General features: G+C 40.1%; 1 protein-coding gene across 2 annotated transcripts in view; it reads right to left on the bottom strand.

Moving 5' to 3' along the window:
- The window catches only part of sh3d19 (SH3 domain containing 19), a 132,550-nt gene that overhangs the window by 24,105 nt on the left and 89,803 nt on the right, over positions 1–18,642 (bottom strand). For both annotated transcript variants that reach the window (XM_080192937.1, XM_080192945.1), the window contains 2 exons: positions 4,854–4,894; positions 1,929–2,187 (listed from right to left, as the gene is read on the bottom strand). In XM_080192937.1, the coding sequence (XP_080049063.1) occupies positions 1,929–2,187; positions 4,854–4,894 (300 nt within the window). The remainder of the gene's footprint in view (positions 1–1,928; positions 2,188–4,853; positions 4,895–18,642) is intronic.

The raw sequence follows: 18,642 nt of genomic DNA, 5'->3' as shown, positions 1-18,642 counted from the left end.
TTTTCCCCACTGCAACCTCATTTTGAGGCTTGAAAGTTGCCATGATCCCAGGGTGTGAGCCAGGACGGTGGATAGAGCTTTGAGAGTGGGGGAGGGGGAAAACAAAGGGCTAAGAGAATAGGAGGGGTGAAGGTGGTTGAGAACTGTGAGAGCAGTTGGGAGGCTCTGGCTTAGAATACGCGGTCAAATCCCAGAGTTGTGCTTTAACCAACAACTGTAGAGTCAGAAGTAAGGATGCTGTTATTGAGTCAAAAGGCAAAACTCAAAAATCTGGTGTAATAAAAGCTCATCACAAAGATGAGGTTTTTTCTTCACACATGACAGCAAGTTGCATACCTTTTTTATTGCCAGATCATGAACATACAGCTTAATGCACTCAAGTACAATGTTATTGCAGTAAAATTATAAATTTAAGTTTGCAGAATGTGATTCTAATTTTGCTACACGTATCAAACATGAAATCGTGTCCTCCAACCCTCCTTAATTGGATTTTATGATCAAAGATGCATTTCTATCTTCAGCTGGCTTGGGGTTGCTACCTTCATTATTAAAAATGCATCGTCCAGGGAAACGTGATTTTTTTTTACATACAGAAGAGGATTCATGAACACTTTGCAAATTCCTGTTTGAATAAGCTCACACTGAAAAAGCAGGATGTCAATTTTAAAAGCACAATCCCATCAAATCAGAAGGTGAAAACCAATTTCCAATTCAATTCAGATAAGAAGTGAACATCTGAAAATGCAATTTTATCAATATGAACAACTAAACTTGGATCACGTTTCAGCTGCTGAAAGTATATTTCTAGCTTTTTTTAAAAAATATAACTGAGAAAAGACCTTTTGTCAAAGCTTTTCATCTTGCACTCTTCAGAACAATCACAAGAATATCAATGTCAGGAAAAACAAGAACTGACGTTGTATTCTTGTGATTGTCCAGTGCAAGACTGCAAGTTGCGACAAAATGTCTCTTTTCAACAATACTCAAGTTCTAAACTCCCAAATGACTATTTTTTATATTATAAATTTGCAATTAGATTCAGTGTTTTTTGGTTGTTCTGCATTTTCTATCTGACACTCACTCTTACATTCTGTAACATATAGCAAATGATTCTGAAATTAATTTTAGGACATGACAAGAATTAAAGTATCTGGGGCAATTTTAACTGGGTGATGGTGTAAATCAGGCAATGTTAACTGTTTACACAATACTGCATTTCAACAGCATAACCTCAGGAGGGATAGGAAAGACCAGCTTGATTTTTTTAAAAGAGGATTTGAAGCACTGCACACTATGATGTCTGGTCTCTGTCATTTGCAGAGAAGTCCAGGCACAACCTATTGCTCATTAAGTCAAAGAATGGCACAGAAAAAAATGGGGATGAACAGGAAAGTCAATTAAAAAACACAATTTTAACAGTACAAGAAGGCAAGTATTTTTGGGTCTTTGAGAAAAATGGAACTCTTTCTAATTTACCATTTTTAAACTTAAACTATTCCGGAGTGGACATTTCAAAGTCTTTTTTATAAAGAAAAGAACCAACACCTAAAATCTAAAACATATAGAACTCAATTACAATTGTAATTAGCTTTAAATCAGCCCTCAGTATTTCAGATTCTATTCATGGTCTATGATGGGTGGATTGATGTCAGCTGCAAATGGTAGGTGTTCTACACTTGGCCTCAACATAGTGAGGAGGGGTAAAAAAGCTAAGATCCCTGTTGTTCATCATTATCCAGTGGATTTAGATGGACACTGGGCAAGATGAAGCTGGCCTGTAATTATCCACTTGATCAAGTAATTTTCCAATATTCCCTTCTGAGATTGTATCTGTATCTTGGAATTGCATCTGAACCTTTGTGAGAAATTACATAGAGGAAACACGCTGACATTCTCAAAACTGACCAATGTCTCTGCCTGTTGATTACCGTGTACTTGTTGTAGAGTGGATGACCAGGAGCTGGTCGCGGTGGAAGTTCAGGGCGTTTTTTCTGAAAAACCTGACTTTTTGGACGAATCTTGCTGAGGGCACGTGGGCTGCTTTTTCCTGCAGTGTTGTTTATTCCCAGTTCAGATGAAGAACGGCGGAGATGGTTTGGTGCAGTAGAAACCTTTGGAGGAGGAGGACGAGCTGGACCAGCTTTAGCTGGGGGAGGCCGTGCAGGAGGCACTTTGCCTGGAACTGTCCTGGAATATAAAAAAGCTCCAGTCACATGGTTTGAACAGAATGCCTACAGGTTGAATGAAGTCAAATCAATTGTAGCTTTTGTTAAAGTTCTACACAAACTTGAACATTCATCAGAATTATGTTTTACATTTCACTGAGGTGTTGCTCAAAGACTTCTCTTAAATTAACTGACATTTTCTATTAAAAATACCAATAGAAAATGCTATAAACAGTCTTGTGAACAATGGCCACTAATCATAGCTGGTATTAACAATTTTTAAAAAAAGTTTGCACTACTGAGATCAAGAGCTCAATCTTAAGTCTGTTTGTGGGGAACAATTTAAAATCAAAAACAGACCCCAATATCAACAGAAAAAAAAACAAACCAAGTTAGCAAATCAAAATGTCAATTCCTCAAAAAGTGATGTAGGAAAATCAAGCAAAATCCTGCAAACTGCACAGTCTGTTAAGCAACTCTCCAGTCCCTTTATTTAAATTCTATTGCTCGATAATAGTTTATCAATGTTCATGTACAGTACAGTAAAAAAAATCACACATTTGAAGATAGCCTCTAGTTTAAAATTTGCATACAAATAAATGGATCTAATTTATTTCATCAAGAAGATTGGAAGTCTCATATCCACTGATACAGAGGAACAGATGGACTGGTGGACTTGAAGGGGAAAAATTTCATCTTCCATTTGCACAACAAATATAGCTGAGACTGGTGGAACCAGATTACTCACCTCTCCTAAAGCATTTATTTCTTGCCGCAGTATGATTGTACCAGCACCCTGAAGATGGTAGGGGTGAGGGGTCAAGAAAAAAGATGGTGTGGGAAAAGAAAGGAATGGTGTTTGACAGGAAATTGTAAAGGAGGACCATGAGAAGATGCAGTTCATAGGGTGGAGGGAGATCATGATGAAGTCGGGGAGGGGAATGGGGGGCAGTGGCGACAGGATGGCAGGGGAGCCGGCGACAGGATGGCGGGTGGGGAGGGGGTGGGGGCGCCACGGGGCTGAGCCTATTGGATCAGGCATTTCCTAGCTCCCTTCAGCTCTCAGGTTGTCTGCCTCTCAGGAAACACTGGCTGCAAAAAACCGAAGAACGCAGCCTCAGCACTGTATTAAAGTCTCTCAGGTGCTTCTCCATAGCATAGAATCCCTCCAGTGCAGAAAGAGGCCATTTGGCCCACCGAGCCTGCACCAACAACAATCCCACCCAGGCCCTGTCCCCATACCACAAGTATTTACCTCATTAAGTTATTTATTTATTTAACCCACCCCCCCCAACACTAAAGGGGCAATTTAGTATGGTCAATCAACTTAACCTGCACATCTTTGGACTGTGGGAGGAAACCCACACAGACACAGGAAGAATGTGCAAACTCTATACATACACTGATCCGGAGCTGGAATTGAGTTTGGTAGCTTTCTCATCTGCTCCCTAAATTGGAGGTAGGACTTATTCATTGTGGGTTTGGATTAGTTTCCATACTTCTACTGTAGCATTTAACAGGCTGGGATCAGCAAACTTAGCACTGATCAGGGTCAAAATATATGTGAATATTTCTGATATGTACACTGGATTAAATTTACCAAACAAATGGAATTCAGCATCATTATTCAAACACAATCCTAGAACTTTAATTATACGAAGTGGTTCAGACTGTGAATTCAATGATTGCTGACTTCTGAGTTTCAAGGACAAATCTACTGGCCAATATGACTGACTTGGTAAAAGTACTCATAAAAGTCACAATAACTTGACTTGTGTCTGGTGCACATTTAACATCTTCTAGTTCTGTTAGGTCAGCTACCTGAATTGTTAACTACACATGTTTTGCTCACAGGTGTGGCCTGTGCCTAATAAATTTTGGGCTTTTCCTATACATGTTAGCAAACAGTAACATTCTGAAATAGTCATAACTATTGAATCCTAGAGTGAACATAGATTATACCTGTTGATAAGGAAACATCAGATTAGACTTTACAAAACATTTGTGCTACGACAAAGAGGGATTTTCCCATCTCTGTGCACCTGAGCTGGGAACAAAAATGTGGACCTCAGCGCATGAGATCAGAACAAACAGGTTAAAGTTTTGAGCTGGACTCTTTATCTGAACTCAAGAAGGGCCTGAATAGTGGTCCACATTTCTCCTCCACGTGCTAAAGGACCTTATGTTTTTACTGCATTTTCTAGTTTGTTTCAGATTTCACATTTGTAGTTTCTCTTTCTAGTTCTCATTTTCATCAGGGCGGCTGATGTGGGGTGGCACAGTGGTTAGCACTGCTGCCTCACAGTGCCAGGGACCAGGTTCCATTCCCAGCTTGGGTTGCTGTCTGTGTGGAGTTAGCATGTTCTCCTCGTGTCTGTGTGGATTTCCTCTGGTTTCCTCCCACAGTCCAAAAGACATGCTAGTTAGGTTCATTGAGAGAGAATTTAACATGGCCAGAGTACCAGAACAGGTGCCGGAGTGTGGCAACTGGGGGAATTTCACAGTAACTTCATTGCAGTGTTAATGCAAGCCTGCTTGTGACAATAATAATAAATAAATAATAATACATTCTACGCAGGCTGCCAAGATAAATTGTTGTCCATAATTTCTGCTGAGCCTGCAGTTTCACTTTTAGAGACACTGAAAGTAGATTGTTATACAATCTGCTTCTGAGCTATAAATACTTACAAAGGCTGGCTAGCAGCTGGTCCTGGCACATCACTAAGATTCTGAAAAAGTGAAAAGAAATTTTAAAAATAAATGAAATTAATAACCATAAATGTTCAATAGTTTAACAAGCCTGCACCCAACAGAACTCTGAATTTGTACTTAACCGTTGTTGCCAATGATTTTACAGCCAAGGCCAAAAATAATGGACGGAAATGAGTCTTACAGTCTATATATGTGGAGATGGGCAGGGAAATGAGCCATTGGCATCTGTTGAGGAAGTAGGTATGGACAGAGGATTCAAATCCATTTTTGAATCATCATCAAATACCAATCAACCATGGGGAGAAAAAAGTTCAATTTTTGGGATTAAGTACCTTCTCTGCTTCCAGGATGAACACAAACATAGGAACTTAGTGCCATCTGGAACACAAAGTAACTGACTGCTTTTGTTCCTTGATTGATATCACCAAATAAAACTTGCTTAGTTTAAGTGAACTGGTCAGGGAATAACAGACACTTCCAACTCCATTGCCTGGCACTAACCTTGCAGAACAGATTGCCAGCGCTTTATATTGTTTTGAGAACTAATGGTGATGAATAAACAAACAATTCACCCCTTTAAATGAGCATTTCCACATTATTGTAACAAAACAAAAGGAAACCTTTTAAATTAAAGCATTGTTATGAGTGTCGATGATGTACTTCAACTCCTGTGGCACACACAGGTTGTGGAGTGCCTTAAGTAGATCAGTGGACACTGCATGCACTATCTCCAAGGATACCTGGGCACACATGTAACTGTGGAAGAGAGGCAGAAAGTCGGACTGAACAACCTTAACTGAGGTGATAGAAGTAACCCCTGAGATTGATCGGCTGTGTGATGTTTGATTGATTCTATGTATTGGGGTCATGGCACACCTGTGGACCTACAAACACTGGGCCTTTAGTATTCACAATAGAGAACATCTGTGACACCCAGGAGGATTGACTGGACTTGCAATCCAGGATTATGGATCCTTTTACACACAGTGTGGTTACGGTTTGGAACCTTTTTTCCAGCAGGCAACGTTGCTCACTTTCTCACTTTGATTATTTTCCTCGTCCTTTTCTTGAAAAATATAAGAACATGGGAACAGGAGTAAGCCATTCAGCCCATCAAGCCTGATCCGCCATTTAGTGATAATTTGTGGCCTAACTCCATATCCCTTCATACCTTTACTGAAACAGAAAAAATCCCCCAGATTTAAAGATAGCAACTGATCTAGCATCAACAGTCATTTGTGGAAGAGTGTTCCAAACCTCTACCAACCATTGTGTGTCCTAACCTCTCTCAAACTGTCTGGCTCTAATTTTTAGAATATGCTCCCTCAATTGAGAGTCTCCAAACTGTGGAAATAATTTATCTACCCAGCCTTTTCCTGTTAATATCAATCAAGTCATCCCTTACCCTCCTAATTACCCAGGTCTAATTTGTATAGTATTTTCTCATAATTAAACCCCTGAAGAACAGGTATTGTTCTTGTAATATCTTTCTTTTCCTTCTAAAGCCCTCATCCTGATCTTGACTTTCACATTTATGAACTACTGCTGGAGTAACAAGAGCCAAACAAATAAGAAAAATAGTAAATCCTTTCCAATGGCGTTCTTCCTCTCTTATATTTGTCCAATAAATTATTTTAAGAGTAAAGTTTAAACGTAGACATCTGGGATAGAAGGAAAAAGGCAATCAATTTTGCTTGCTCCCTTTAGATTTTTTTCAATGTTTCTCTTGTATGTAAGTCTTTTTTGGGTGGCAGCGTGTTTTCTTTTGTTAAACAGAATGTTTTCTTGTGTAGGAAATGGGAATACAGTCCATCCAGAAGAGCATGACACTCCAAGCATTTAGTGATATGCTGGGGCGGGGGGGGGGTGGAGGAAGAGAGAGAGAGAGAGAGGAGGAGGAGGAGGAGGAGGAGGAGGAGGAGGAGGAGGAGATGACAGAAAGCTTTAATTGTTGCATTTTTGACTGCCTAACTAACTTTCATGTCATTTAACAGAGGTCAACAGCATGTCTGCAAATTCCTGCTTTGAGAATGTAGCAGGGAATACAGAAATCCCTGCTTTTGCAATTATTAAAACAAGTACATTAGTTTAAACAGGGACCACATTGTGCCTTATATATATTTAAGGTATCACAATGTGCCTCATATATATCATCTGTATAAGCACATATATCATCATTTTTGATGAAGTATTATAGAATTAAACTGTATTTTTGTATTTTCTTCAGCTTTGGCTGACAGCAGTTTACCCCTTAGCATAATTGGAAATGTTTAATTAGACTGACCATATACTTTTGGAACAATGAAGCATAGAGCATATACCTTATTATCAGAGGCAGACCAAGTAGCTACAGGCAACCCAAGTTATTGAAATGAAAAGAAGGATTCAGCTCCTAGCTATAATGAATAGCTGCAATTCAACCTCCACTGATAAAAGAATGAAACAGACTAGTGAAAGTGACTCCTTTCTAGTTCTGAGGACTACAGGTGTTGGGGGGAGGGGGGTGACCCTTGAACTTACCGGATTTAAAAAGGTAAGGTTACTAGGCAACGGGGTTGGTGGGGGTCAGTTGACCAATTAATTTCTAATTCTACTGGAAGGTAGAATGCTATTGGCCAAAGTAAATTAAGTATATTAATGTAATTGAATCGTTGAGTTTGGACAGTGTATCAAATCTTCAGAAATGTATATCTGTTACGTGAAGGCAAAGAGAAGTTGACATCCTCTGACCATCTCTCTACCAACATGTTGGTCAATTAAAGAACATTTTTACTCGTATACTGTCTTTGTGTTTGCTGAGATTGGCTGAATACAAGATCCCTCAGTGGGATGTCCAAGAAATTTCCCCTTACTTGGAACAATTTGGTTTCTGACTTAAATCATTAGATCTGCTTTACCTTCAAGAAGCACCTGAAAACCTAATGGCAGCCCTCAAACATCACAAAGGAGCCCCTTTGACACTGCTCCAGACTATGAATTGCCCTGCATAAACCCATCACTGTTCCAGTTCCCTTTCCTCCTTTAAGATTCAAGTTCAGCCCATTGACTAAGTTTTTGATTACTGTGCAGCATTACTTCTTCTTAGCTTAGTGTCCAACTTCATCTGATTCTCTCTCTGTGGAATGTCATGCAGCATTTTTCTACATTTAAGATGCTATATTAATGCAAGTTGCTCCAGGGGTTTCTGGAGAAAAAAACAATCAATATGCTAATCCTGGTGTTGCTGGGCTTATGGCAAGTGGAATGAAATATGGTGAACTTGCATATTAGACTTAGTTAAATTCCCGCTTCTGGAGGTGCATGAGGCAGACAATGCACATGCTTATGTCACTTTCTGTAGGTTACTTCTGATGGAACAGGTCACTATCCTAAATCTATAGCTTGGTCACCACTCCACATCAAGCACCAGGAGTTTTCCCACACTCATCACCTGCCATTGGTGTGTTGGAAGGATGTGCAGAAATGCAACCAACCTATTTGAGTGCAATATGAATACACCTTCCATGGCATTCAAGTCCTGGAATGGTACACAAACCCAGAGCTTCTGGCTCTGAAGTAATAACGCTGTCCACTGTTCCATAAGACTACCATTCTTACACATTGCACTAATGCTTCAAACGCAATCATTCACACTTCCACTGCAGAGAGCTTCTTTATTGGATAATTAACTTGCATTTGGCTTACAAACTTCCCAATGTGTCTCACATAAAATTACTATTGAAGCTGAATGTAAATATTTTGTACACACCAATATCCACAAATAGAAGTTGTTTGGTGGTATTGGTTGACGCACATGTTTGCCAGTCACTAGAACTTCCTGGTCTCCCAACACTGTAGTGGGCCTTTAGCATCCATGGCATTGCAACATAACATTTCATTCACTCAGGGTCAACCTAGATTAATTACATGCTCAAGTTTTGGAGTAAAACGTAAACCTATGGCCGTTTGACTCAAAGTGCTATCCATCATTATCAAAAACGTGGTGTATTAGAACTGATTTGCCCATAACTATCCTTAAACACACTACCTGGGGTGATGAAATTCACAATTGTGCTTTACCCAATTAATTTTGACCTAATTTGAAACATTTTTGTCCAATTTTGATGTTATTTTTCAAAGCTGTAATTTTTAAAAACTGAATTGTGCTCAAAGTCGGTTCCTCATATTCTCCAGAGTTAACCGAGACTGTTCACAATACCACAGATATAAATATGCTGCTGCGAGTCCTTCCTTATCCTCTTACTGATAAGTCCAATAAAAAGTGCACCATTCCTCTCCTTTGAGATTAACAAGTAATGACCAAATTGCTTGATATCACCTTCCCATTGTTGAATCACTTCACTATGATTAACCTGACCATCTTCTGCAGTGGAAAGATTCCTCTTTGGCTGACGGTTTTTCTTCCTAATTCCCTCCATGGAGCTTCCACACGCAACTACTTCCAAAGAAAATAGGGAGACCACTTGAAAAGCAACAGTCAAACTGAGTGTTGCTGAACTAAGGCCACTTCTATCGCCCACTGAAAATCCCAATTCACTGAACAAATTTTATAATATTTCAACTTCAAATTTTGGAGGGTAAATGATGTTTCAAAATTTTTACCAGTATAGATACATTTTGGGACAGCCAGTCATTGAGTTAATGATGTCCTGCAAACCAAAACAACAGACTTTAGGAGCAGCACAATGGTTAGCACTGCTGTCTCAGAATGCCAGGGACCCGGGTTCAATTTCCGGATTGGATCACTGTCTATGTGGAGTCTGCACGTTCTCTCCGTGTCTGTGTGGGTTTCTGCCAGGTGCTCTGGTTTCTTCCCACAATCCGAAAGATATGCTGGTTCGGTACACTGGCCATGCTAAGTTTTCCAAACAGTGTATCCAAACAGGCACTGCAGTGCAGCAACTAGGGGATTTTCACAATACCTTTATTGTAGTGTTAATGTAAGCCTACTTGTGACACTTAAGAAAGAAAAGCATCTGCATTACTAACTATAATTTTCCACCAGCAAATGGTAAAAAGTTAAAGTACTGTGCCGGTGGGAAAAAAATCCCTTTTACACTACATCTATCATGTGACTTTGGAGGATCTTCCTGTTGTCTTTGCAGAATTTCACAAAGACTTTTGTTCTAAGCAGTAATAAATATAAAATACTGGAAACACACTAGTCAGCATCTGTGAATACAACAGACAAGTTAATGTTTCCTGTGCTGACTCTTGCAAAATATTGTTAAGAAGGATATGCATCCAAAATGTTAACTCCTCTGCTCTGGATACATCTTGCTTCAAATTTCCAAGCATTGGTAATATTCTGATTTTTTAAAATCATTTTTGAAGCTTTCGCTGCCAAACAAATTTACTAAACAAAATAGGTGGCTCTGTGTATGATCCAGGAATGGCTTGAACTGTGATGCTCATTAACTGGTCTGCATTACATGATCTTGTCAGATTGTTGACGAATAGTAGCTATAAATTTGGCACTCTCAGCAACAGAGGGAAGGCAAGGTCAGAAAAAGCACAAATTCATTTTGTAAGCTGAATTTTACATCAATGTCATCATCCACAGCTGTTTCCCAGCAACGAGAGCTGTGTTTCCATTCTCTTCCTGCTGGGTTGTTCATTTTTTTCTCCAGCAACATTTATATGTTTGTGTAACGGCTTTGTCTGACTGCATACAAAGGACCCTCAGCCTGCCAATATTCTGAACAACATACAGCTAAATGAAATCCACATTGCGTTTGTTAAAGAGACATCTGTGCAATCTTTAACGGTGAGGGTGATGACGGGATGGGGTGGAAATTAAAACGTCACTTCTTTCAACACCCAACTAGAAGGAAGGGGCAATCAAAGGGCCGTTGGATGTTGCAGTTCAAGGCAGATGTGACCACAGAAATATCCCTGAACAAGGACAAAGATTTGGAATTCCTTGCATCAGGGGATAAGAAACCAATCACAATCTGATAAAGTAACAGACTGTAGTTCAGGTTGTTGGGCATAGAGTTTGTATACAGAGTTTTTCCAAGATGAAGCTTGGGAAAGCCTGTGAAAAGTGAAGATGTTAAACATGAAATGTGAATAAGGGCTTCAGTGGCAGTGGACAGGCAGTGGGTGGCGGGTATTGCTGAGAAACAGGAAGGAGGGGATTTCTGTGGAGTTGGAAATGAGCAGTCTTTGTAATGGATACTATGTGAACTTCCAAGTTTAAGTAACTGGTTCAGTCAAGGGAGCAATCAGACAGCAAGGTCAAGCTGGGGGCAAGAATATTGAGTCGAAGATACACACATGGTATCTTTGATCCTCCAACACTGAGTGAATTAATCACCCAGATGGCTCCAAGAAATGTGCAGAGAGCAAAATGAAGACCTTAGTTGATCTAACAAAGATCAATTTGACCTAACAAAAGCAATTGACACTGTCAGTGGAAAAGGTCTCTGGGAAACCCACATCTGATTTGGTTGTCCACACAAATTCATTGAGATGCTTTAACAACTCCATAATGGCTTAGACTTGTGGGAGATGATCCTAATCGCTAATTAATGCTGTTATAAATGATATAAAGCAAAGGTACACACTCATAATAATTCTTCAACATTTCATTTGCTGCCATGTTTCTTACAGCTTTCAATCTCACAAAATCGGAGTTAAGGTTAGATTCAGCACAGATGAGCAGCTCTTTAACCTCAGAAAATAACAAGCTAAAACTAATACATTGGAAGAACTCACCTTTCACTGAACTCTTGACCCATTCTCAGAAATGCAAACAATCATTAACCACTTTGCAGTGCTTGGCCGAAATTTTGCATGATATCAGTCTTAAAAAGACAGTGGCACTATTCCAAACAGCCGCAGGCAAGGATTGCACAACTGTGATCACATGTCTGAGAATATGGTCAGATTCACTTTCCTAGGCTGTACCCAATTTAACGAAATCCATATTGATACAGAAGCATCCTGCAGATTCACCAAAATCAGCTCAGTTTTTGATAAACTTCAAGAGTGCCTCTGGAACAACACAGGCGTGAGTCTGCAGATCAAGCTCAAAGTATATAGTGCTGTCGTTCTGACAACGCTGCCTTATGTCAGAAACTTGTGGAGATTACAGTTAACAAGATGTCAATAAGGAATATGGAATTTCCCCAAAATAGTACATTGCTGGAACAGGCATGGAAAATAGCGTGAAACTCGCTGGTTTCACAGATGCCTTTTCTCACCTGATCAAATAGTATTCTCCGCAACTTCAAACCTGTCCTATGAACCTAAAGTTTTTAAAAAGCTGACATGCTAAGCATTGTTCTGATCATGAAGGCACAGCTACAATAGTGAGGTTGAAAGTATCTGAAGAACTAATTCAAAGATGATCTTCTATGGCAAATTGACAACTGGTGCAAATTCTTGATTGATAGAGGAGAAATAAAGATTGCTTAAAAATACTCAAGTAAAGATTAGAAATGCACAAATGTGAATAACTTCGGGCAGCACGGTAGCACAGTGGTTAGCACTGCTGCTTCACAGCTCCAGGGACCTGGGTTCGATTCCTGGCTCGGGTCACTGTCCGTGTGGAGTTTGCACATTCTCCTTGTGTCTGTGTGGGTTTCCTTCGGGTGCTCCAGTTTTCTCCCACAGTCCAAAGAGGTTTATTGGCCATGTTAAAAATTGCCCCTCAGTGTCCTGAGATGCATAGGTTAGAGGGATTAGTAGGTAAAATACGTAGAGATATGGGGGTGAGGCCTGGCTGGGATTGTGGTTGGTGCAGACTCGATGGATCGAAGAGCCTCTTTCTGCACTGTAGGGTTCTATGGTTTTTAAACTTGCTCAACAAAAGCAGAGTGAAGAGCTGCCCATGAAGCTGCCTCATACCATAGGATGTCAATCTGTTCGTGCCCACATCTAACAAGACCTGGACAACATTCAGGCCTGTGATGATAAAAGGACAATTATTGGTAATTACTATTTCCAACAAGAGAGAATCTGACTATCTCTCCTCGATGTTAAATGGCATTACTATTACTGAATATCCCACCATCAACAACCTGACCAGCAACCCAATTGGACCAGCCAACTAACATGACTACAAGGGCAGGAATTCTACAGCAAGTAACTTGCCTCGACTCCCCAAAGCTTGTCCTCCATTCACAAGGCACAAATCAATAGTGTGCTGCAACAGCCTCAATTTGTCTAGATGAGTGCAGCCCATTCAAGACTCAAGAAGCTTAGTAACATTCAAGTCAAACTAGTGCTTGATCAATACCTGATCCACCACCTTAACCATTCACTCCCTCAACATTGATACAACATGGCTGCAGTGTGTACCCATTTACAAGTTGCACTGCAACAACTTGCCAAGCCTCCTTTGAGCTCCTTCTAAACCTGTGACCTCTGCTACTTAGATTGATAAATTGGTAGTCACATGGGATCACCACCTGCAAATTCCACTCCAAGTCACACACCAGAGTGATATTTCTGTTCCTTTACTGTCGCTGAGTGAAAATCTTGGCACTCCCACCTTAGCATCACTGTGAGTGTACCTTCATTAGATGTTCTGCAGCAATTCACCAGCATCTTTTCAAGCGTAAGGTTGAGCATAAAACCAGCTTAAATGCTGGTCTGGCCTGTGACACTCACACCCTATAAACAATTAGAATAAATGAATACAAAAGGAGAGAGAAATAATTGCTGATTGCATCCAGATGCAAAGGAATGGAACCAAAGCTATTCCTGAAAGTTGACATTGACGAAGAGATATACCACCAAATCCAACGTGCTAACTCAGCCTGTGATAAATTACATGGGATTTTAAGAAACTGGTGTCAGATCCCACGCTAAACTCAAGTGGTTCTCCCAAGAAATCTATGGCATGGAAGGTTGGACAACCTGAGAGATGTCATATCAAGGCCTGAGAACAAAATGATCAATGCTGTCAGAGTTGGATCTTGCAAATCAAATGGAAGGACAAAAGAACAAACACAGTCTTGCTGGGTATAGTGGCCTGAATAATCCCACTCAGCTGTGACACGTGGGGTATATTGTCAGAATGCTCGACTGAAGACAGACAGGTAGCCCAACGAAACATTTCAAGGACAGTCTCAACAAGTGCAACCACAGACAGAATGATGTCAGAGATGGAGAGAGAGAACAGTTACTTGACCCAACAATCTGCTACTATCTCTACTGGCCACACTTGATGCTTTCGCTGTGGAGAACCTGCATGCCTAAAACAGGGCTCATAACACATTGCAAACCTGAACTGGCATTGATATCTCACTTTCACCCAACCACCAACCAGGATGAATCATCCTGGACACAACTGTTAATGACGGAGCCAAGCAAATAGTGGACCTGGAGGCTTCAAAATGCACAAGGGTGGCTGAGACATCCAGCAGAGCCAGGCGCTGAAAAGAGTTAGCTTGTGGGTCCAGTCTGTGGACTGTCCATGATTTGGAGAAAATAAGGAAATTAGGTAAGCAGTTGGTTGGTAAGGATTTTGTTCATTTTGCTCATTTAAAGTTTAAAATCTGGTACAAAATATTCGTAATTAAGATTTTATTCATAGTATGGTTTTGTAGTCGGAGTCGAACTTTGCTAGGGAACAGCTACCTATTTGAAAAGTTTGTCACATTTTACCGTCTCTTATAATCTGGGGTCGTTTGAGTTGATCAAATTGATCATTCTAAGAGTGAGCAAAGTCTTTGGTTGTAATTCATTTCTGTTTGCAGCTGCCAATGATTGACATGAGATACAACTAAAGCTGAAACTAACTAATTTTATTCCCTTGCACTGAAAGATTAAGGCTCTATTGACTGATACCTGTATTTGCTAAACTGTCAATTCCCTTTAACTGCCAATTTGTATTTTACTGTTTTCAGCATTTAAAAAATTATATTGTGTAAATTATGTTGCTATGGCATTAGCCTCTTGGCCAGGTCATTACTTTAACGAGAATTGGTTCTCAATTGCCTTACCTGGCTAAATAAAAGATTAAATAAATAACTAAAATAAAAAGCTTATTGGGAGTGGTAGGGTTTATTCATTAAAATTAATTTAATAAATTAACACTTAATAAAAAGATAGCAGCGCAAGTGTTGTGTTGCAACTGAAGATTGTGGGAGCTCCAGGACACCAATTTTGTCTGCCTGGTGCCAGGGTTAAGGCCATCACCAGTGAGTATATGAGGTATGTGGCTTGAGCAGCTTCAGCATCAGGGAGGGGAATGTACCTGGAAACTCTGTAACAGAAGGTGGTTGATTGGCAGGAGGGTAGTATAGAATTCTAGTATCAGGCCCTTCATTTTAGTTTTACCTTAATAAGTAGGCTAGGTAAGGTAATTATAAAGTGCCTCATATATAGTAAGAATTCACAATGTGCCTGGAACAATATATGCAAAGGTATTATAAACTGTATTTCCACAAATTAACCAAGTATTCTAAGCTTAAACTGTATTTTCAATCCTGTATTGTGCACCTTGGCCAACTTTGTTCTGAGTGCAGCATGATGGGAAACAAAGTAGTAGACAGGCCAAATTCTGTTAATACAATGGAGCACAGAAAGGCAGCTTCTGTTATCGGTTTTTGGATATGCAAAAGGCAAGTTTAATCACAGGCTTGATATGAGAGTCAATTCGTTCATGGGTAGCGAGGCTAGAGCAGTTTCTCAAGCTGATTAAGGAGGCCCGGGTTCCAGCAAAAGAGTGACTTCTTTCACCAATTAAAAATCACAGAAGTTCGTTATGGCCTTGGTTCCTGGTAATGGCGTGGGTTAGGTTTCCTAGGTAAAGGAAGCTACATGGGCAATAAGCTAATAAGCTCCTGTTCCTGCTGATAAAGCGAATATTGTTGGCTAAGATAATAAAGTTGAATATTGTGATTGGGCCCTCCAGTCTGATTGACAAGATGAGGCAGGATGTTGAAATGTTAAGAATAATATAATTTTATTGGACAATATTGGGTCAGAGAGCACAGTCAACCTTCAATGACTGTGTCTCTCTCCTGATGCACGCATTAGCAAATAAATTCCTTTTCGTTCTTCAAATATATGCTGTCTTTCGCAGTCTATGTATTAGTTGAATGAGGTTCAACAAACACAGGGCACCCTAAGGGGAACATCCTTCAGAAAATTCTTCTTACGGTGGTCATACCCCTTAGCTGACATAGATCTCCAGTGTTGATTACTGGTCAGGGACAATAGAGTGTAATAGCGAATCACGCACGTAAGGTGATCCAACAGGGGTAGTGATGGAGGAGCCTCAGTCCCAGATTTTGTCCAATAGGTGGTACTTGCTACCTGTATGGATGAGGAGGACTGCAGGGTGGATGAGGAGGACTGCAGGGTGGATGAGGAGACTCGCTATGTTTAGGTGAGTGGAGAAGAGAAGAATATGGTCACGATAGGAGACAGTACAGTTGTATTCTTGGAGTACAAAAAAATTCTCCTCTCATCATAGGACCATCCCCTCAACCTAGGGACCAATTTACTGAAACTTCACTGTATCACCCCTAATGTGATACATCCTTTCCTAAAATGTGGAGACCAAAAACTGAATAAATATTCCAGACGTGGTCTCACCAAAACCCTGCAGAACTCTTCATTACTTATATAATGAAGGAAACTCAGCAGCCAAATTGTGCTCAGAAAGCTTCCATTTGTCTTCATTCTCTTAGCCTCTGGAGCTTAGCACTGAAAACTATCACTCCTTTCTGTATAATATTTTCCAGTAACCTGCTCCCAATATCTTCAAGTGGCACAATGTTACGGTTGTCTTAAGATGATGATTCACCTGCTCTTTTTGTAGACTTACAAAATCCCCATTTTTAAACTGGAATAGTGAAGTAGCTTATCATAGAACCATAGAATCCTACAGCGCAGGAGGCCCATATGCCTGTGCGGCTCTTTGATGGAGTTATCCAATGTGACTCATTCTCCATAGCCCAGAAAAATGCATCCTTTTCATTATTTATTTATTTAATTCCCTGATGAAAGTTATTATTGAATATGCTACTACGCTTTCATTCCAGATGAGAAATTGCTGTTCAGAAACAAAATTATCCCCATTTACCTTTTGGTTCTTTTGTCAATTATACTAAATCTATGTCCTCTGGTCGTTGGCCTCCTTGCCAATGGAAACAGTTTCTCCTTAATAACTATTTTAAAACTCCTCAATTTTAAAACATGGCTACTAAATCTTACCCTAACCTTCCTGCTCTAAAGAGAGCACTTAGCTTTGCTAATCTCTCACATAACTGATGTCCCTCGTTCCTTTTATTGTAGCATCAGCCATGTCAGAGTAAGAATACAATCACTGCATGAAAGGTATTGGTTGGTATTGAACAGGAGGAGAAATACCATTAAGGAATGGGCAAACGGTTGGTGGAAAAGTAGCAGCCAGTCAAGAAATTGAAAGCGGCCAGCAGAAAACAGCAACTGGGCAATGGTTTCCTAACGTGAAATATGCAGAATATTTCAGTAAATTTTAAATGGTGTTTGAGTCAGAGCAAACAGAAACAAAGACAATTTATGACACAAAAGTAGGTAATTCAGGCTCTGACACTTAACCTGTAGCCAGAGTATTGGACAATGATGATCAGAGCCTTTGCTGTTACTTCCCTTGCTTTTCTTAGCCATCTGGGATATATTGCATCTCGGCCCAATGATTTCTCTATTTCAAGGATACTAACCCCCTTATTAGTTCCTTCCTCTCCATAAGCCTCAATGTCTGCTCCATAAGCCTCTTTCCTGAAAGCCAATGTAAAGTATTCATGAAGAACCATATCCTTATCTTTCACCTCCTTTACCTTTATGGTCACCTTTATCGTCTCCCTTCGGTTCTCCAGGACGACGCCTGAGCAACTATATGTGGGAACATCGATAGGATGTTTGACTATGGGAGGCTTCACTACCAAGTCAACACTGTCATTTTCAGTACAAGCGTGGGTTTCCTCTCACAGATCCCAAAGACGTGCAGGTTAGATGGACTGGCCATGCTAAATTGACCCTAGTTCTGGGAGGATTAGCTAGTGTAAATGCATGGGGCTATAGGGATAGGGCCGGGTGGGATTGTGGTCAGTGCAGACTCAGTGGGCCAAATGGCTTCCTTCTGCAGTATAAGATTCTATGATTCTATAATATTGCATGCACTTTCACCCATGAGATTATAATAAATGTTGACAGGTTTTATTTTTAGTCATTCCACCATCCATATACAATCATGACACTGGTCTAGAAAATTATCAATGCTTGTTCTATAGAAACTCCAGATAAATGGCATAAATGGTTGTTTTAGTTATTTATAGTGGCCCTCCATGGATTCTACCAGTCTCCGACTGAAGTTACATGAGGAGATTGGAGAATTCACAGATTTCTAGACCAACTTCTGCAATGCATTGACACCCACTGGAGGAAGGCTGATGGTCAGGTTGGAAAAGGATAAAAAAGTATTGAATACCACTGACTCCTTATAACTGAGGGTGGGACATGAGTGAAATATAAGCCTGAGCAGACTGTTCACAGTCACTAACCGGGCTCATGCGTAATGAGCAGTGGGTCAGAAAAAGCAGCAGTACAGCAGCCGGTGATACGGAACTCTTCCAGGTATTTCTTTTGAGGTAAAAACTGGCAAAACCCTCTCAGATGCATTTAGGCAATACTTTAATGCACATTTACAACTAATTACTTAATATATTTTGTTTGAACTATGTAGAGGGTCAATGAGATACAAATTATTTTCCATCACGATAATGACTGTCACTAGCTCATCATTACTGGGTCAGCCTATATC

This window comes from Carcharhinus amblyrhynchos, chromosome 1 (assembly GCF_965287045.1).
Source record: "Carcharhinus amblyrhynchos chromosome 1, sCarAmb.v2.hapA, whole genome shotgun sequence".
NCBI lineage: Eukaryota > Metazoa > Chordata > Chondrichthyes > Carcharhiniformes > Carcharhinidae > Carcharhinus > Carcharhinus amblyrhynchos.
The sequence above is the reverse complement of the archived record's forward strand: the minus strand, read 5'-3'. Positions and strand labels throughout refer to the sequence as shown.